The following is a 23,002-nucleotide window of genomic DNA, read 5'->3' as shown; positions in this document are numbered from 1 at the left end:
CAAGACTAAATAGTGATCACTTCCAATTTCAAATCCTCTGTACACTCTGGTGTCCTGCACCAGGGAGAAAACATCACTATCAACAATAACATAGTCAATGAGACTTTTCTTATTCCTAGCCTCTTCTCTCCATGTGAATTTGTGTACATTTTTATGTTGGAACATGGTGTTAGTAATAACCAGTCCATGTCCTGAGCAGAAATCCAACAGATATTTGCCATTATTATTAGCTTTGCTCTTTTCTCCAAATTTTCCCAAAATATTTTTGTATGTCTAATTTTGAGAAATTAGTCGGAACACTAAATTAGCTGTATACAAAATGGTGTTCAAACCAGTTTTAACTTATGGATCTGAGAGATGGGTCAGAAGTAAAACACTTGACCAAAGACTAGAGACCACAGATATGAGAGTCCTGAGAAAGATTATAGGCGTGAACTGATGGCATCAATGGCAATATCATATTAAAAATGAGGATATTAGGAAAGAACTTGACATTGTCAGCATCCAGGAATGCGTTAGCAGAGCTAATCTCAGGTGACATGGTCACTTAAACAGAATGGGCGAGGAAAGATTAGCAAAACAAGTGTTCTCTGCTAGGTTGGCAGAAAAACGACCCAGAGGAAGACCAAGATATAGGTGGATTGATACGGTACAAAGTGCCTTAGACGATAGAAATATAAGATGTGATAATGTTGGAGTCTTGACAAGTAACAGACTGATTTGGAGGAAAATTGTAGATAGGAAATTAACAATGATGTAATTTTTTTCATGTAGTACTATCATATCCTGTACACCCCCTTGAGGGTACATAGCAGGAATTTGATGATGATGAATCTAAAAACTGAATTAGAGATTTGATATGAGATTTCTTGGGAAAATCAGGGAGAGAACAGATGGCATTAATAGAGAACAATACTAAAAATAAATAAATCAGAAAAAAGTATTATTGGAATTTGAAAATGTGTGAGCAGAGAAGCGAATTGTAAAATGAATGGAGAGAGAAGGCCAGTAAAGAAAGCATTTTATTTTATGTTAGGATAGAAGAGGGAAAAAAAAATAACACAATCCACTCCATGCAAGCAAATATGACAAGTACTTATGTCTACTAGCTATTTTTGCCATTTGAGCACTGTTATGTGAATAAATTTCATAGCGTATGTTTAAAATCTTGCTGTTTGCTCTTCCTTTCTAAAATAAAAGATTTCAGTAATGCACAAATTGCCAATTTCTGCCATTTGCTTACTACAAACCATACATACACTATCTACCAATAATTGTCTGGACACTTTAGCAATTTACAATTGATACCAGCAGGCAAACCCTAATATCGAGTATGTCCACCTTTGGCTTTGATCACCTTCTGCACCCATCGAAGAAGGCTTTCTAATGTGAGTTCAGTGACAGATAGTGGGCATGCTGCTCTGGACCTTAATCTATTCCAATTCATTCTATAGGTGTTCAATGGGGTTGAGGTTAGGACACTGCAAAGGCCAGGGCAGTCGTTCAACACCCATCTCTTCATGCCATTCCATAACAGCTGCAGTGTAAAATTTGTCTTTATTTTAATTTTACCTTAATTATTGTATATACACTACATAGATCTAAGGTTTTCCTTTATGTTTCTAACTCACTTACACTGAATTGACGTCCTCCCACCTTTACTGCCTTGCCTTAATCATTATTGTACGTATGACTGGCCTTAATTCAAATTGACGTCAGCCATATGTCTGCAATTTATTCAATCCCTTATGCTCTTCAGACTGGCAAATTTATTTGATTTCGACTGCACCAGCCAGACTGAATTCCCGAGAGAGGGAGTGAAATGTGGAATAACGACAATGCAAGGGCTCGTAACTTAAACACAAGTTCTAATTATCTTACTTAACACTTAAGCTAGTCATTTTATAAAGTTGCATATATCCGTAGACAAGAGTATCACTACATTACAGCTACTTACAGGTCTTCCTTCACAAACAGTCTGATGTATCCAGTGAAAATTCTGTTAGGATATCTCATTCCTTTGTCTTGATTAGGATGTTTCTTGTTCTCACTAGGACATCGTGGCAATGCATTTCATATTTAATGACAGCTCTATGCGAATTCCAAGTGATGTCCTTCCCTCTCTTTATCTCTGTAGTCAACATCTGGAAGCTTTTCTATCAGGAAAATCACTGTGCAGACCTGGACTTCATCTGCAAGACTTTTCCATCAGTTCCCAGTCAAAGGTACTGGTGGTCGCGGAGAAACACGGCAACTTCTGTACTTCGAAAATTCTCAACTCTCAGAACACTCAGGAACTCCAGGGAACCTCAATGAACAAGTGAACACTGTTTCCTACTCACCAGGTTGCTTTAATATCCTTTCCCGTTCTTTGTCTTTACCTCCGCCATTTTCGCGCATATCTTCAGGTGTGTTAATGTCACTTTCGCACGCCTATACAGAAGTCTTTGTTGTTAATGATTTTCAACTTTTGCAAGTCTCTGCGATCTTCTCCCTCAGGGCATTTCTTTTGTTCCTTACTAATCTGGGCAATTTTTTTTTCGCTGACTCATCACTTTAACAAAGAATCATTCTCTTCCTTTGTGTTGATCACAATAGTTTTACAGGTAATATCACATCATACATACATCATACATGCTAATTTTTTTTTATACTTGACATCAACTTCACTTTATATTTTATGTAATATTCTGATTTAAGACCCTTAAAATAATTTATCAGCTTTGTATCATGGGGCATTGTCGTCTTGATAGTAATATGGGTCTGTTCCATAAAAACTCCACAATGTAGGCAGCACCTAATTATCCCGAATATCAAGGTATTGAGCTGCCTTCATGGAATCATGGACAATGACCAGTGGTCCCACTCCAAATCAGCTGAATGCTCCCCACACCATCACTCCTCCACCACCAAACCTTACTGTGGGTACAACACACTGTGGTAACAAGCATTCACCAGGCTGCCTGCACACCCACACTCTGCCATCAGACTGGAAATAGGTGAATCTTGATTCATCACTTCAGAGTACCGTTTTCCACTAGTCAATTGTCTAGTTCACACACTCTTTACAAGGCCAGATGAGCTGGCCTTGTTGTTTGTGATGTTTGGCTTGTATGCCACTGCTGCTCTTCTGTGGAAACCCAGTAAATGGAGTTCTTTTTGTAAAGTATTAGTGTTCACCATGGTGTTACTGGTGCTCTAAAACTCATCATGGACGGTCTGCACTGATTGTAGCTGATGTTTGTGCACCACCCGTTTTAACACCCTTCTGTCCCTGTCAGTCATTTTTGGTGGTGTCTGCCCTGGGTGTTAACCTACACTAGTGATGCCAGAACATCTCCATTTGTTGATCACATCACTATGCATTGATTTTGGATGCTCCAGTTGAGTGGCAATGGCACATATGGACATGTCACCAATGTGACAGCCCATGATGACACCTCTCTCGAAGTCACCGAGTTCATGTCGTGTTGCCATACCACCTGCATTCAACTGCTATGATGAAATACTGCTTCCTACTATCTGTAGACCAGTTCTTATGTTATTAACAAACCCAAAAAGTTTCATAACTTCAAATAACAGGGCTGTCTGGACAATTATTGAGAGACAGTATATAAATGCTTGTAATCTTTGCACTTGCTTTACAGTAAGAAATAAACATCATTTTGTAGCTGACTAGCAGCAAATGAGAAAGAGTCTGTACTATAAAACAGTAAACTAAATTAATTAAAAGAAAAATAAACACTGATATTTCCCCCCTCTCCCCATCCATTTCATGTAGATATTACTAAGTAACCACAAGCCAGAGTTACCATTATGTAGTTATGATACCATAACCCAGGGGTTCCCAACCTTTTTGTTTCTTAGAGTACATTCTAAAATTCCGATAGGGCGACGGGCACCATCTATTTTTTCAAGCACATTTTTTGAATTCGTTTGTTAAATTAATACACACAAAGTTTACATTATAATCAAATGTTTTATTACTTAAAAGTTTACATTATATAAAAATTTAAATATATATATGTAAGTCAGTGTGATCTTTGGCATTGCATTTCATTGGCCAGTGTTTAATAATTAGGAGAATATGATGATATTCCAGTTCTTAAACAGGAATGAACAACTTTGAATGCGTATCTACTTTACATTGTATGCGTTTAATACTCGTCATGTGTCATTAACGCATGCGTCATATAGCATACCATGAATTGTCGCGTGATTATTTCAAACTATATGGCACACGGTTGAACAGCGGCGGGTACACACAAATTGGTCGACGGGCGCCATGGTGAAAGCGGGCATAGGGTTGGGAACCCCTGCAATAACCTGTCAGTTTAAAAAAAAAAAAAAATAGTAAAAATTTATTTTATTATTAACTGCCATATATAAAAACGCTTTTTCTTTGGAATTACATCTATTAAGATGTCTTTCTGAAGAAGTGATGTTTTATTTTTTTTTTACTGACGATGTTAAAATTTTTCTTTATTTTTCATATCATGTTATACTGCCATTTAGTTTATACTTCTACATATATATATGGAATGATAATATACAAGTATTAAGAGGAGGAAGGACATGGAGGGGAAAAAGGTAACAAAATTCAGTCTGACAGCACTGGAACACTCATGCATTGCAAAAAGTACAATATCAGAAGTAAGTTGACTTATGAGGTGATAATTTAAAGGATATCACTGTCTTGAAGGTGGGATAAACATTAGATTACTGTATAAAAAAATAAATAAAGTCAAGGATAAAACCAATAACAACAACAACAAAGAAGAGAGAAAGATGAACAAGAATTTCAAAAAGCATACATTTGCAGTGTCAAACATCCAGGCAGCTCAGTATTCCTCTGCTTCTCTTTACCTTCTCATCCAATATTAATCTAAGGATGTCATAATAATTTCTTGTAAGATGGCCTAAATTTTGTATTTTTAGTATGTTGTTAGTTTCCATTCTTTTTAATGTCCAATTTGTTAGACATCAATTTCGGTTCACTTTACTTTTTGTATTCTTTTTGAGTGAACACATTTTGTTATTTATCCTTTTATTTTATGGAAGATTGTGTTCCAAGATTTAAATTTCAGTTACAAATTGTATTTTCTTGAATACATTATACTTATGAATAAGCTACACAAAAAGCCTCCCATTTTGAAGAAAGAAAAAAAAAAAACTTTTATGCGATTTTATTAAGTGTTAAAGGACACGAATGAATTTCATTGTTTGGTATGAGACCATCCTGCTTACTGGAGGCCTGGAAGTAGCTTGAAAAAGTTTTATGTTTAGTGTCTAGAGCATGGTTTCTGGATAATATAAAAAGTAAGTAAAAATATTAAAAAATGTACAAAACTAATAAAAATAGATTGCCCACCCATGGTACTAATGTACTATAGGTTTATAACCTTTTGTTGGTTGGAGTCACACACACACACACACACACACACACACACACACACACACACACACACACACACACACACACACACACACACACACAATAATAAATGTTCTTTGTTAATGTGGTATGCAGTTTCATTTAAAACTATACCCCAACTATCATTCCTCTCTCCATATATTTACAAGATATTTCTTCACTTTTGAGATTTTTCCATTTTTGTACCATGTAAATTTCTTTCTCCATGCACTAAAACAGCAAATCTCTCCTCATTCCACCCACAAGTCTCACACACAGCTCTCAATGACTGCACTGAGAGCTGCACGTAAGATTTCCAAATTCCACTATATCTTTAAATTATCTTTAATTATTTATTAACAGCAAAGGACTATAAATGTACAAATTAAGTGGATATTGAATCCAATATTATTTCAAAGCCAAATATAGAAACTATAAAAGTTTCGGCAGATCCAAGCGTAGGCAACCTTTCAGGTCAGGGGCAACTCATTGTAAAGGTGGAGTAAGTTCTGATCACTTTCCTTAGTATTCTCCATAATGCAAAGTACATCTCCTTGCAGACATGTATGATGCTATGCATTATGGAAAGGGGTCACTACTCAGACCCGTTTCGACCTTTGTTGAGGTCTCGCCAGTGGGAGCCAGACCCAGATGTAAAATAAAATATAAAATACCAGGTCGAAGTAATGCAGAACTCATAATTTCCCATACGAGTTGCCAAAAGGTGTTACATCTTAAAAGGTACCAAGAATTATTGAAATAAAGAGCCAAAAGGCTTCACTTCGGCGATGTAAAATTATACAAATTAAGTGGATATTGAATCCAACATTAGTTCAAAGCTGAATATATAGAAACTACAAGAGTTTCATACCGAATATAAAAACTATAAAAGTTTTGGCGGATTCAAGCATAAGCAACCTTTCAGGACAGGGTCCTGATAGAGAATACTAAGGAAAGTGATCCAAACTTACTCCACCTTTACCATGAGTTGCTCCTGTCCTGAAAGGTTGCTCACGCTTGGATCCGCTGAAACTTTTATAGTTTCTATATATTCGGCTTTGAAATAATGTTGGATTTGATATCCACTTAATATGAATAATTTTGCATCGCCGAAGTGAAGCCTTTTGGCTCTTTATTTCAGTAATTCTTGGTACCTTTTAAGATGTGACAACTTTTGGCAACTCGTATGGAAAAGTATGAGTTCTGCATCACTTCAACCTGGGTATTTTATATTTTATTTTACATCTGGGTCTAGCTTCCACTGACGAGACCTCAACAAAGGTTGAAACGGATCTGGGTAGTGACCCCTTCCATAATGCATAGCATCATACATGTTTGCAAGAAGATGTGCTTTGCATTATGGAGAATACTAAGGAAAGTGATCAGAACTTACTCTACCTTTACCACGAGTTACCCCCAGTCCTGAAAGGTTCTTACGCTTGGATTCACCAAAAACGTTTATAGTTATTCAGCATGAAACTCTTGTAGTTTCTATATATTCAGCTTTGAAATAATGTTGGATTCAATATCCACTTAATTTGTATAATTTTGCATCGCCGAAGTGAAACCTTTGGGCTCTTTATTTCAGCAGACTATAAATGTATTTCCCTTATCGGACATGTTAAGCAGCTGATTATATATCCAATCCTTAAACTAACGTCCACTCCTACATTGCAGTAGTGCATGGGTACACGTAAAGAAATTCCACAATAATGTATTCTAATTTTCAGTCGAATTATTTATTTTATTTTTTTCTTAATATGACTACCACCCATGAAAGGGTGCAAACCCAAGTACATTATTAGGTAGGCTAAGGCTGTTTGTTTTTCTTGATTTTATATAATTTTTACATAATATAGAAACCCTGATATAGAGACCAAAAATGAACATTTTCAAGCCATTTCAGGCATCCAATAAGTAAGGTGGTGGTCTCACACTAGGATATGAAATACATCTTTTACCTAAAAACAATTGCAAACATTTCCAACAACTGGATTTGAACCTGAAGCCTGCTGGCTGGAGAGTGAATATGCTACGTGCTCAAACTAATCCAGCCAGCATTATCTATATTTGAGAAAATAGAACAAGAATCTATCATTCTTAATCTTTTTTATTTTTAATTATTTATTTATCTTTATATTTTTTTGCTTTGGTCAATAGTATGGTACGGTAAATTCATTCGAGAGAAAGATTCCGGTATTGAGACCACATGTTTATTAAATACGAATAGGATAAGTGAAAACCCGACAAGTTTTGTAAGTTGTATGACTTACATCATCAGGGGTATTGGTGTATAAAAAAAGTTAAACACAACTAACAAAGATTAAATTCATAGTCCATTAGGTGTTTCCAACTGTAAAATTGAAAAAATTGAAACATTCATTACTGAATGGTGTGATTTTCTTTCTTGACTACTTGTATAAGAAACTAAAACACATTTTAGGAATGTTAGTCAAGTGAGTTTAATTTATCATACTACTAGTTTCACCGATTTTTGATATTGGCATATTCAGGGATACAATTGGTAAGCAATATGAAGGTAACAGACTAGGTTTTAACTGACAGTTCTAATTCATACAAAATTAGTATCGTGTGAGACAATGCGCATGTCTCGGGAACATGATTTATTTGTTACGAGACATAATGTAATTGGCGTGAAAGTTCATTTCTTTAATGTTTAGTGATCTAATTAAAGTTTTCCAAATTTCCAGTAGGATTAGACCTTGATTCTTGTTTAGGTTTCCTGTTGAACGGGCGACCATAGATGGTTGGTAGAGGCAAAGTGAGAAGAAAGGCTTGAAATATCTTGTCTGTTGTTTCTAACATAGCCTATGTGCTCCTTCTGTCTCATTTCGAAGCTTCTAGAGGTCTGACCAACGTAACTAACGCCACAGGAACAAGGTATATTATATACTCCAGATACTTGTAGAATGGATGAAGGTCTTTCGGCAATCTTAAAAATTTCCGAATAGTATTGACTGGCTTGAATGCTACTCTAATATTGTGTGGTTTTAGAAGGATAGACAATTTTTTGGAAATGCTGCTGACAAATGGAATAGTTATAGTACTGATGTATTTGGTGTCATCATTGTCTTTATGGTATATCTGAAAAGAGAATCTTGTTGCAGAGTCTTTTAGAATAACCATTTAAGGATAGCCCTCTGGATATTGTATTTAATTCTTTTTGTAAGTCATCCAGGTCTGTGGTGTACTGTATAGCTCTTTTCTTAAGCATATGGATAATGCTAAGTTTCTGGGATATATGATGTGACGAGTTGAAATGGAGGTAATGTCCAGTATTCGTAAGTTTTCTATACACAGACAGATTGATACTGTTATTGGTTTGTTTCTTTATTAGGATATCTAGGAATGGAAGTTTTTCATCTTTTTCAATTTCTAATGTGAATTTGATGGTATGATGGAAACTATTGATTTGGTTGAGATAATCCATTAGTTCTTCTTTCTTATGATTTCAAATGATAAAGATGTCATCTACATATCTGTACCAAGTTTTCGGTTTTGGGATAATTTGAGATAAGATTTTATTCTCTAGGTCTTCCATGAATAAGTCAGCACAAGAAGGAGAGAAGGAAATTTGGAAAACTTTAATTAGATCACTAAACATCAAAGAAATTAACTTTCACGGCAATTATATTGTCTTGTAACAAATAAATTATGTTCCCGACACACACACATTGTCTCGCACAATACTAATTTTGTACGAATTAGAACTGTCAGTTAAAACCTGGTCTGTTACCTTCATATTGCTTACCAATTGTATCCCTGAAGATGTCGATAGCAAAAATCGGTGAAACTAGTAGGATGATAAATTAAACTCACTTGACTAACATTCTTAAATTGTGTTTTAGTTTCTTATTATTATTATTATTATTATTATTATTGTTGTTGTTGTTCCGGGAAACTCCAAGGAGTCGACAGACTCATCGAGGGAGGCCCTAACATCATGTCTGGAACAACTATTCAACATTTACACAGTATCTATCATATCTTGCCTTGAACTCATTCATGGTCGTAGCACCCACAACAGACTCTGGAAGCTTATTCCACTCATTCACCACTCTCCAAGTAAAAAACCTAGCTCTAACACCCTTGTCAACCACGCTCTTGCCCAGCTTCCATGCATGGCCCCTAGTCCTCCCACCACCAGTCATATTTTCAAAAATATCTTCTGGATCAATCTTATAAAAACCCTTCAGTAATTGGAATGTCTCAATCATATCACCCCTCCTTTGTCTATCGTCCAATTTCTGCAACCCACAAATCCTCAACCTATTCTCATAAGGTTCATTCCACAGACCTGCTATCATCTTGGTCACTCGTCTCTGGACCCTCTCCACTTCCTCCCCATCACGAAGAAACCCTGGTGCCCATAACTGCGCACAGAAGTCCAGATGGGGTCTTATCAAGGCTCGATCCAGAGGAACAACAACTTGCTTCTCTCTGCATGTTAACGTATTTTTCATAAGCCAAGTGATTTGGTGAGCTGTTTTAGTTACTTTTGCAATGTGCCCCCTAAACTTCAACTCCCTATCTACCAGTACTCCCAAATCCCTGGCCTCATCAATCTCCTGGAGTACGGTTCCACTATGCGATATATGGCTGCTATTCTTTTCACCCCAAAGTGCATAACCTTACACTTTGCCACATTAAACTGACATCCATTTTTTTTTGCCCAGTCCTCCAAACTATCCAAATCATCCTGTAAAATTTTGACATCCTGTGCACTCACAATTGCTCTACCCAACTTTGCATCATCAGCAAACAAGTGAACACTTCCTCTCAAATCCTTTCCAATATCATTGATGAACAAATTGAAAAGCAGTGGTCCAAGAACAGAGCCCTGCGGCATTCCACTAGTCACAAGACGTCTTTTTGACTCCACTCCTGAATAAATCACTCTCTGGTATCTCTCCTTCAACCACCCTCCTATCCATCTTACCAACCCTATATCTATCCCCATCTGCTCCAGTTTACTGATTAGGGTTCCATGTGGTATCCTGTCAAAGGCCTTGGCAAGGTCCAGTAGTATCACTGTAAACCCATTACCCCTATCCAGTTCAGCCGTCACTGTGTTATAAAACTTGAGCAAGTTACTGAGGCATGATCTACCCTTCACAAAACCATGTTGTCCCCCATACAATATCCCATTTTGATCTATCCAATCCTGTATTCTTTTCTTGACTAATTTCTCTAAGACCTTGACAATGATTCCTGATATGCTAATCGGTCGGTAATTTACAACAGCAGTCTTGGAACCACCTTTATGCAGTGGAACTATTTTCCCTTCCTTCCACCCGCTCGGGACTAACCCAGACCCGAGACTCAAATTAAACAAAATGGTCAAGGATACTGACAATTCTTTAGCTGCTTCTCGTACTACACGAGCTGGTATAACATCCAATCCCACAGATGTATTGACATTGAGGTTATGCAATAGACTACTCACCTCCACTTCATTCACCACAATTCCCGTATAATCTACTGGTACATTCGTTTCTGCAATGTCACCACCTGGATGATATATTCTTGCAAAGTGCTCACTCAGTAACTCAGCTATCTCAACTGATTCAGTTACCTCCCTACCATCGGCATTCTTTAAAATCATTCTGCCATGTACATTTTTCCTTTTACTTGCTACATACCTAAAAAACTGTTTTAGGATTCTCTTTAGCCTGCATGGCCAATGTTCTTTCGTAATCCTTTTTTGCTTTTCTTACCACACTCGTCACCCTTCTGGCCTGCGCTTTATACCGTTCATGTGCCTGCCGGTCACCTTTCTCCTTAAATTCCCTCCATTGTTGTTTCTTTTTTTGCAGCTCAAGCTTAATGGTGTTATTCATCCATTTAACCCCTACTTGATTTATTATTCGGACTCTAGGTATACAGTCAGCCATTGCTTCATGCAAGCACTTCTTAACTACCTCCCATGCACTATCAACTTCTAGTCCTTGCAGTTGTACATGCCATGGCACTGAGCCAATCAATCTCCTAAGCTTGTCATACTTTCCAGCCCGATAATTCCACATGTACCCTGTCTTAATTGAAAATTCTACACCTTTAGCCACCTCCCAAGTCAAGACCCTATGATCACTCTCACCGATTGGTGGCAATGTGGTCATATTTATTACAGCCAAATCCTCAGATGTAATTACTAGGTCAAGCACTCTCTGACCCCTAGTATTTTCCATTACATGCTGTCGCAGATAGTTATCCCTTAATAACCGCATAAAATCCAATTCCTTCCTCCCGTGTGTCCTCTCCTCACTCTCCAATCAATGCGACCATAGTTGAAATCTCCCATAATAATCACCCTCCTTCCACTCATTTCTTCTATTTGTTTGTGCATATTGTCACCACCATCTTTTCCATCACCTGGTCTATAGCAGCACCCAATTGTATATTTAGTTCTGCTAGCCACAATCTCACTCCAAATGGCCTCAAATGTGCTCTTTTCTCTATCCTGCAATTCAACTTCTATTCTCCTTGGCTGTAGCTCATCAGCTATCATCAACAATACTCCTCCCCCATTTTATTCTCTCTGTCATTCCTGAACACACTATACCCATCACATTCAATCCCACTAGCTATATCATCTACAGTCAGCCATGTTTCACTAATACCAATAACCTGTGGTCTGGAAGTGCCAACCATGGCCAAAACCTCTTCCTTCTTGTTCCTAATACTCCTAGTATTAGTGTACATGAATTTAAGACCCCCATTATCCCCAACCCTACCTTGATGCCTTATATTAACTATCCCACTCTGGTTTGTTGTCCTTATTTGCTCTGGCATATTATATTCATTCTTACATTCAACTGCCTCCCTAAGGACTGTATATCTACTCCCCCCCCCCTTAACAAATCTAGTTTCCCTGAATCTGCACATCCACTACATTCGGCAACATTTTCTCAAGTCTTCTTACACCATAACCATTCAAATGCAAGCCATCCATCTTATATAGATCCTTTCGCCCATCAAACTCACTCCACACGTCCACAAATTCCACACCACTCGTCATACATAACCAACGCATAAAGTCATTCGCAATTATGGCCCTCCTTTTAAACATTTCACTGTCATACCGTGGCAAAAGACTAATCATTCTAACTCTCTCACTCTTTTCTTTTGCTACCTCAAACAATTCATTCAGGTCTTCTATCATTTATATTTTATCTCCTTTCAAATCATTCGTACCTGCCACAACAATAATTTCTTTCACCCTTTCCTTTTGCTCTCTAATAGACTCAGTTACATCCTTTATGGTCGCACCAGGTTGGTACGATTTTGTCAAATCCTCTACTAACACACCTCGTACTAACGAGTCTCCATACAGCACTCTATCCTTCATTTTGTTCATGTTCACATTCATACGCCTATTTTTCCTGTCATACCTTTTATTATTGGTTGGTTCATTCAGTCGACTTTTGTTCATGCACTCTAGCTGCTGTTTTGCCCTTTCTATCGCACCATTCAACAACGCGATCTCATTCAATGCATCTATCTCATCTTTTTTATTCTCTGAGAAACCATTTATACTATCATTCACACTTTCTACATTCACACTCTCATAATTCTCATGTACAACCTTGCTGTTTCTTGTCATATCGGTATTTTCTTCATTCTGAAGTTTGACAAAAAATATCACACTCACGATCCGAAATACACTTCAATTCCTCATTCTCCCTACATTTTCTACACACATTCAATCCTTTATTATCATCTATCCACACTCCGACGCCGCTCCGTAAAGCATACATTTCACAGCTAGTACACCGACTCATTTCTTTTATACTATTGTTCTTTGATAACGATGGCGAACCATCATTACTGGCCGCCATTTTCCTTCGTACAGGTGCCATAATTATTGCAATGTGTTTTATCAAATAATAAGTTATACACACCAAAAACACACAAACAGATGCACTAAAATACGCAAGGCAAACAAAACTACGCAATATTAACTAATTTTATCAACGATAACTGAAAATAATACTTATCTTATCAGGAGCTTGCATGAACACTACACACTACGATATTATTCATTACTGAATGTTTCAATTTTTTGAACATTAAAATAAAAAACTAAAATCAGGTTTAATTAATTTGTAACACCAAAAAACATAATAATAGAAAACAATTTCTTGAAGAGAGGCTCTTCATATACACATTTAGGTCATCTCGTTGATCTAAACTATGGACTCCAAAAGGAAATAAATAGAAGAGTTCAACTTGCCTGGAGTACATTCAGAAAATAAAAGCATTTTTCAAAACAATTATGTCCCACACTGTTTAAAAAAGAAGACATTTAACCAATATATATTTCCAGTCATCACATACGGTTGTGAAACTTGGTCTGTAACAAAAGCACTGGCAAATAAACTAGCAACAATGCAAAGAAAAATGGAGAGGTTGATGGTAGCCATCACATTAAAGGATAAGAAGCGAAATACCTGGATAAGAAACCAGACTCATATTACTGACATCATTCTTCACCACAAGCGATTATAATGGAAACAGGCTGGGCATCTATCCAGAAGAGAGGATGAATGATGGACGACCATACTAACAAACTTTTTACCAAAAGAAGGAAAAAAAAAGGTCGAGGACGTCCTAAAAGAAGGTAGAGTGATGAATTGTCAAATTTTGTTGGGAAAAATTGGTCAACCATTGCCAAGAACAGAGAAAAGTGGAAAGAACTGGAGGAGACCTTCGTTCAGCAGTGGACAGAAAATGGCTGAAAAGAAGATGTTAAAAGTACAGGTGATGATATGCTACTTAAGGATATCGCTTTATCTTAACCCATTTCAAGTTTTTTAGCTATTTCTGCAGCAGTTTATTGATTCCAGGAAAAATTTTGAATAATCTTAATATCCCTGTCATCAAATTATTGTTATAGAGAATTTAAATTAATTTTGCTTCAAAATCAATAAAAAACATATACAGATCCTTCTATTTTTTACTGCATTCTTTCAAATGTGAAAATCATAATTTTTTTGTGCCCAGTGTTCATTATCTGAAACCAAACTGATTTTTTTTACTGATAATAGTATTTCACTCATAGAATCTACTATGAATTATTTTAGAAACTTTTAAGATATGACTTGTAAAAAGTATTGTGGTTAAATAAAAAAAAAATTATTGAAAGTTAAGAAATGCTGCTAAGTAAAATACCAGTCAATAATTAATTATATAATTAAGTCATCGTCATCAAATTCCTGACATGTACCATCAGGGGGGGGGGGTACACGATATGATAGTACTACATGAAAAATTTACATCATTACTAACTTCCTATCTACAATTTTCCTCCAAATCAGTCTTACTTGTCAAGACTCCAACATTATCAGATCTTATATTTCTATCATCTAAGGCACTTTGTACCGTATCAATCCACCTATATCATGGTCTTCCTCTGGGTCGTTTTGCTGCCAACCTGGCAGAGAAAACTTGTTTTTCTAATCTTTCCTCGCCCATTCTGTTTAAGTGGCCATACCACCTGAGATTAGCTCTGCTAACGCATTCCTGGATGCCGACAATGTCAAGTTCTTTCCTAACATCCTCGTTTTTAATATGATATTGCCATTGATGTCATCTGTTCACGCCTCTAATCTTTCTCAGGACTCTCATATCTGCAGTCTAATCTTTGGTCAAGTGTTTTACTTCTGACTCAGCTCTCAGATCCATAAGTTAAAACTGGTTTGAACACCGTCTTGTATACAGCTAATTTAGTGTTCCGACTAATTTCTCTCTTATTCCATATGAATTTATTCAATTGACTTCCTACCATACCAGCTTTGTTGATTCTGTTGTCTATTTCCATATTAAATTTACCATCTTCACTAAAAATCATGCCTAAGTAGCTGAAATGTTTTACTTGTTCCACAGGCTCCCCGTTCACAACACAGTTGACATTTTTAACAATTCTATCTATTTTCATTGTCTTTGTGTTTTTAATGCTGACCTTCATACCATATCTATTACAACAGTTATTAAATTTAGTAAGGGAATTTTGCAAACATGTAACGGATTTAACATTAAACCATCTTCCTGTACTTCCTTCAATTCTAACTGCCGACTTACAACTAAATAAAGACTAAGTATCGCTTGATATAATGCCCCATTGACACCATATAACTGTAGCGTATTGAATAGCTTCTCTCTTGGCACCTTGTCATATGCTTTTTCCAGATCGACAAAACTTAAATACAGATCTTTGTTATATTCCCATGCTTTCTCGACTATTCATCGTAAAGTGAAGATCTGATCCTGACAGCCTCTATTTGGCCAGAATCCAGCTTGTTCTTCACCAAGCTTTTTTTCCCACAATTCTTCTCAACCGTTTCTCAAGTATACTTGCCAGGAACACTCAGTAGGGAAATACCTTTGTAATTCTCACATTCAGTTTTATTTCCCTTTTTATATATGGGCACTATTAGAGCTCTATTCCAATCATCTGGAATTCGTTCCTCTATCCAGGCTTTCTGAGCTATGTAGTGCACCACTGTAAGACTTTTATACCACCATACCTCAGCATTTCTGGTTGAATATCATCTACTCCTGCTGCCTTTCCACATTTCAAGCCTTTGATGGCTTTTTCTACTTCAAGTATGGATATGTATTCCTGACTGAATGCCTGTCGAGTGTTTTTTTCCACTGCTATCACTGCTTATTTCATTTAGCAATTATTCGAAGTAATTACTCCATACTTCAACAATATCTTTTTCTCCTGTTTTCATGTCACCTTTATCATCTCTAACTCCTTTTACAGCACTCTTCCTCCATTTCTAAGCTTCTTCAAGAACCTCCAGAATATATTACCACCTGCTTGATATTTATTTTCTATGTTCTTGCCAAAGTCCTCCCATGACTTTTGTTTAGCTAGTTTTACACAGTGTTTAGCATTCTTGCATTTGTCTCTGTATTCTCTAAGAGCACAAGCTGACTTATTTGACAGGAACTTTTGATATGATTTCTTCTTTTCCTTCACTGCCTCTTTAACTTCCTATGTCCACCATGAAGTTCTAATTTTTTTTAGCCTTGCAGACAACCTCACCACATGCCTCTCTGGAAGAATCAATCAATGTTTTCTTCAGTTTGCCACTGAATCTCCAAGGTTTGATTCCTGTTCTCAAACTCTTTCATTTTTTGTTTCAATAATCTTTGTGTATTTTAGTCTACAGTTCACATCTGAGAGCTGCTCAACTTTTATTTGCTTTAAAACTTTCTTACATGTTATTCTTTTCAATACGAAATTCAATTTTATCCTGCTCAAGATTAAACAGTGATCACTTCCAATTTCAAATCCTCTGTACACTCTGGTGTCCTGCACCAGGGAGAAAACATCACTATCAACAATAACATAGTCAATGAGACTCTTCTTATTCCTTGCCTATTCTCTCCATGTGAATTTGTGCACATTTTTATGTTGGAACATGGTGTTAGTAATAACCAGTCCATGTCCTGAGCAGAAATCCAACAGGTATTTGCAATTATTATTATTAGCTTTGCTCTTTTCTCCAAATTTTCCGAAAACATTTTTGTATGTCTGACAGTTATTTCCTACTCTGCTATTTAGATCCCCAACAAGGACCAACTTTTCATTTTTCATTGTGTCAGCTGCTTTTTCTAAAGCTTCAAAAAATTCTTCCACTTCTACCTTAGTAGAACCTTCTGTGGGACCATAGGCATAAATAAGTCTCATTGTCCAGTTCCCCATTCTCATATTTGCCCACATCACTCTACTCGAGACTGCCTGCCATTCAAGAAGATTAGCCTCATATTTTGTGTTGAATACTATGGCTACTCCTTCTTTTTCTTGATTGTCATCGCCTGAATATAACATTTTGTATTTATTGCTCAGAAAGATCTCACCAGTTTTTGTCTTTTTTGTTTCAGTCATCCCTATTATGTTGATCTGGTATTTATCTAATTCCTCAGCTAGTTCCATTTCTTTGCCATTCAGGCTTCTTATGTTGATAGTACCGATCTTTAACTCTGGTGATGTTGAGTTGGGGTGTGTTTTCAGATCTGTTCCAGTAGCTGACTTTTTGCTGTTCGCCCTGGTTCCCTGGCGAAAAACAACAGGGGCTTTGTTTAACCAGGCGACGCCCCAGCCGGCATGAAATTTTTTCATGTTGTACCATCATTTTTTTATTTTGGTTTAACTAATAAGAATACAATTTGGTCGGCTAAATCCCAAATTGCAGCCCATCCTCGTTCGTTCAGTATCCAGGGAGATACCCAACAGGGTGCACCACGAGAAGGTGAGGATTAGACATTAGGTCAGAAGCCCTGGTCGGTTCTCCGCATTCCTTTAAAGGCTATGTGGAGGTCTCCTCTCAGTTATATAGCTTTGACCCTTAAGCACTCCTATATATATATATATATATATATATATATATATATATAATTAAGTACACAGCTAAATTCAACCCTCTTACTGAGTAAATGGCATATAACTAGATTAAGCTGAATTAAATCTTAAAATCAGACTTACCTGTTCTTCATCATCAATGGGACCAAACCATAACTGGTGTTTCAGCTGATTTTTTTCAGAAGCTACAGAACTATTGAACAGTCTGTGTCGATCACTATGTATGGTATTCCTGAAAACACCTAATAAATGTGTCTAAAAGCAAAAAAAAAAATAAGAGTTCAGATGTATATATTATTTATATATATATATATATATTCATACATTAGACACTTTCCTCAGCCACCTAAACAAACAACACAAATGCATACAGTTCACAATTGAGATTGAAAAGCAGAACACACTTCCTTTTCTAGATACACTTGTCATAGGTCTTCCTTCTGGCAGTCTTTTCTTCACTGTTCATTGGAAACCGACACATACTGGCCAATATATACACATAAACTCCTACCACCACCCAACACAAAAACTAGGTGTCATTAATATTCTAAAAAACAGGGCTTTGAAGATTTGCTCCAAATGCTTAAAGATGAATTTAAAGTTATCAGCAATACTTTCCTAAAAAATGGTTACAGCCAAAATACTATCAACAAAATTCTCTACAAGTCCTCACTAAAAAAACAAAGATAAACTAGACTACAATAAAATTATAACCATTCCATACATTAAAGGGATATCAGATTAAATAAACAGAATACCACAGAAACACAACCTTAAAGCCACCTTTAAACCTCCTGCAAAATTAAAAAGCTTGCTCAACTCATCCAAAGACGCACTCCCTCTGCCGGCCCACCCTGGAGTATACCGTATTTATTTCACCTGTAATCTACCATATACAGGGAAAACAGGATGCACAATTCTTATCAGACAAAAGGAACATAAACGACGCATTAAATATAATAACTATAGTGAAGTTGGCCTTTCTGATCATGCTCTGAACACTTTACATAGAATTGACTGAAAAAGCACCAGTTGTTTACATTACACCAAAACATGGTATGAACATAAATTTAAGGAAACCTGTGAGATTCTTATCAACTACTCTAATCTTAACAATAATGATGGTCTAAAAATCCCAAGCATATGGAAGGTACGTATTCTACCCACGGAACCTTTCCCCCTAAGAGTTAACTATAAACAGGACTGCAGATAATCCAGAATCTTAAATCTAATATAACAATTTTCATGTTAAATTAGGACTGGCTTACTCAGAGCAGACAAGCTGCAAATTTGAGGTGAGAAAGAAAGAACATGTTGGAGGCATTGAGCAAAGAAAGGAAAGAACTGGTCTGACCGACTATACTTGAACTACTAGCCATACACTAGTCTGGAATATTTTTACCATGCTGTATTTAGAAGAAAACTTTTACACTTGACTCCTCAAAGAGTCCATTGACAGTTATCAATTCACAGGTCACTTAACAAAAGCCAAGTACAAGGAAGGGGATAACCGGGGATGTAAGGAAAACAGTTTCATTTGAAGAAGGTTCTGGAATGAGTAAGGAAAAAAGAAATGGTTTGATGAAAATATGGAGAAGTCACATCTAATAAGTGGTATCAGTAAAATGTGTTATAGATCCAGGAATGAGCTCTGATGTTTATATACAAATGTAGAAGTATCAGAAACAAGGAAAATGAAATGGTTGCATTGACTGAGTTTGTTTACCCAAAAATTGTTGGAATAAGTGAGACATTTTTGGATGAGGATGACATCTCGAGGAATAGAGATGGAAGGATATATGATGTATTTCATGAAGATAGACAGAGTAAAAAGGGAGGTGGAATGCTATTGATGATAGAAAAAGAGCTATGTCCATATAAGGTGTAGAGATGCAAAGGGGGAAAGAGTGATAATTGTTTTGAGGCAGTATGGTACGAGAAAGAGGTGCATAGAATGAAATACTTTGTTGGAAGTTGCTATAGGCCTAGTAATGTAGAGGGTGGCGACCAGGAAATATATAAGCAAATTAGCCAATCAAACAGGAAAAGGGTGATCACTATGGGTGATTTTAATTACAGCAATATAAATTCGGATGATGAGATAGCAACTGGAAGTAAAGAAAATGAGTTTTTTTTTGAGTTTTTGAGGGACAACTGCCTCAGACAGTATATAACAGAGGACAAATGAGGATTGAGGATCTTGGATTTGATTATCTCATCAGAAGACATCATTATAAATGAGGTGTCAAATCCCCTTCCAATTGGTGAGAGTGACCATGAAGTGATTACCTGGGTGGCTTCCAACCATGTGAGGACTTCTGTAAGGGAAGGGTATATTCGGAACTGCAAGGCTGGTGATTATGAAAAACTCAGGAGACAGCTTGGAGCTGTAGCATGGAATGAGGAAATGGTTGGAAGGGAGACTAATGCAGTTTGGGTGACATTCAAGAACTATCAAGTAGAAGCAATGTCTAAATGTATTCCAAAGGGAGGCACGAAATAGATAAATGAAGAGATTAAGCATGCAATACAGAGAAAAAAAGGCATTATGAAGGCAACATAAGGAGAGTGGTAATAATCAATTCTATGATGAATACAAAGAACAGACAAGGAAGGTGACTTGGTTGTAAGGGTAGCAAAAAGTTCAGTATAAGCAGTAGTTAGCTAATGAAGCTACAAAAACCCAGAGAATTCTTTCAATATGTAGCCAGCAAAAATAAGAACAATTATGGTAGGATGGCATTGATTGGAGAAATATGTTTCAATAAGGAAATACCGTGAGTAGGCATATTTAAATAAATTATAATACCGGAATTAACTCACATAAAATATGATTTAATAGTATAATTTTTGCCTGAGTATCACAGGCATCTTCAGTACAAAGTTGAACAATAACTGACAATTCCAAAAGGTGCCACAAAAGTAGCTAATGCAAGATAACTAAAAATGGTCATTAAATTTAATAATTTATTAATGAAATAATGTATATATATATATATATATATATATATATATATATATATGTGATCATTAGTTACATTTACTCAGTGATTAGTTATGTTCATTTTTTTTGGACTTACTGAAACCGAGAAAATAGATAACAAGCTAATTTAATGGAGCACACAACATGTTTCATCAAAACGACTTCTTCAGGTGTGGTAACACTTAAAGCAAATCAAAAAAACCCATAAAAACACTGTGCCGTTATAATAACAGACTTGTAAACTAAAGTTAAGTTTGAATTGTCGTTATAGTCCGTTCTGTAGTTCTATTGTTGTGCAAATGCGAGTATGAGTTCACACGTATACCAGTATCTAATGGCAGAACTATGTGAGTCACGAAGACTATAACTGAGGTTGCTGTTGATGTGAGAAGGGTCTGGGACAATTTCTTTGGATTCAACTATGCACCGTTCTACTTCATCGTGACAAATATAAATATTTGATGTTGCATTCCAATCTACTCCGTGTTGGTGGCCTTCATCGTTTGTGTTCACTGAAAATAAGACGTGACCTGAGAGTGCGCTTGCTCTGATTCTGTTGTATGAAATGTCTCTCTGATGTTCCTCTAGCCAGAGGAGGATTGACTTCTCAGTCTGGCCATAGTATGGCCTCCCACAATCACATATTATTTTATATACACTGGGGGACTGAAGATGGTCATTAGCCTGTTTTGGGTGGCTTAGAACTGACCTTAGTTTTGGAATAATTGAAAAACACGTTTTTATATTAAATTTTTTTAAAATTCTTCCTAGTTTCTGGGAGAGTGAGCTGATGTATGGTAAAGAAATATAACCCTTGGGGTTGATAGGGATCTCTGTGTTGTTTCGAGGGCTGCTGGTATAGTTGCCTCTTAATGTTTTTGGAAGAGTATCCATTATTTAAGAAAGTTCTTTCTAGATATTTTAGTTCATTTTTTAGTTCTTCTTCATTGGATAATACTGAGCGAGCATGGTGAGCCAATGTAAAAATGATACCTAACTTTTGTGCGGGATAGTGATGTGAGGATGCATGTAGGTTGCATCCATGTGTTGATTTTCTGAAGATTGAGATCCTTAAAGAATCAGACATCTTAGTAAGTTTCATGTCTAGAAATGAAAGGGAACCATTCTCTTCGATCTCGATGGTAAATTTTATGTCTTGGTGGACGTTGTTTAAATGAGTTAGGAAGATGTGAAGATTCTCCTACACTATGCTCCCAAATAAGAAATATATCGTCCACATAGCAAAGCCATGTTCTAGGTTTTAATGTTGCTTTACAGATGGCTTTTTCCTCAAAATCCTTGGAGAAAATGTTGGCCAGTATTGGAGACAGGGGCTACCCATAGCTAGACCTTTGTTCTGTTTATAAATTTTCTCTTCGAACTTAAAATACCTCGAACTAATGCAGTGTGAGAGGAGAGCAAAAATCTTTTTAGAGACAATTATACCAGCACCCTGGAAACAACACAGAGATCCCTAACAACCCCAAGGGTTATATTTCTTTACATTACATCAACTCGCTCTCCTGGAAACTAGGAAGAATTTTGAAAAAATTTAATATAAAAACATGTTTTTCAACTCTTCCAAAAACTAAGGTCAGTTCTAAGCCACCCAAAACAAGCTCATGACCATCTTCAGTTCCCCAGTGTATATAAAATAATATGTGATTGTGGGTGGCCATACTATGGTCAGACTGAGAAGTCAATCCTCCTATGGCTAGAGGAACATCAGAGAGACATTTCATACAACAGAATCAGAGCAAGCGCACTCTCAAGTCACGTCTTATTTTCAGTGAAGAAAACGATGAAGGCTGCCAACATCAAACGTTTATATTTGTCACAATGAAGTAGAATGTCACATAGTTGAATCCAAAGAAATTGTCCTAGACCCTTCTCACATAAACAGCAACCTCAGTTATAGTCTTCCTGACTCGCATAGTTCTGTCATTAGATACTGGCATATGCATGAACTTACGGTCATATTTGCACAACAATAGGACTACAGAATGGACTATAATGACAATTCAAACTTAACTTTAGCTTACAAGTCTGTTATTATAATGGCACAGTATTTTTATGGTTTTTTTAATTTGCTTTAAGTGTTACCACACCTGAAGAAGTTGTTTTGACGAAACATGCTGTGTGCTCCATTAAATTAACTTGTTATCTATTTTCTCGGTTTCAGTCAGGCAAAAAAAGATGACTATATATATAT

At 36.4% G+C, this 23,002-nt stretch overlaps 1 protein-coding gene across 1 annotated transcript in view; it reads right to left on the bottom strand.

Annotated features, from left to right (window-relative positions):
- LOC150100569 (uncharacterized) overlaps window positions 1-23,002 on the bottom strand; it is a 305,525-nt gene that overhangs the window by 64,259 nt on the left and 218,264 nt on the right. The window contains exon 10 of the mRNA XM_090401835.1: window positions 17,931-18,062. Coding sequence (XP_090257961.1) covers window positions 17,931-18,062 — 132 coding nt within the window. The remainder of the gene's footprint in view (window positions 1-17,930; window positions 18,063-23,002) is intronic.

Source organism: Typopeltis vanoorti, chromosome 12 (assembly GCF_054136105.1).
Source record: "Typopeltis vanoorti isolate ZY-2024b chromosome 12, IOZ_Tvanoo_1.0, whole genome shotgun sequence".
NCBI classification, from domain to species: domain Eukaryota; kingdom Metazoa; phylum Arthropoda; class Arachnida; order Uropygi; family Thelyphonidae; genus Typopeltis; species Typopeltis vanoorti.
The sequence above is the reverse complement of the archived record's forward strand: the minus strand, read 5'-3'. Positions and strand labels throughout refer to the sequence as shown.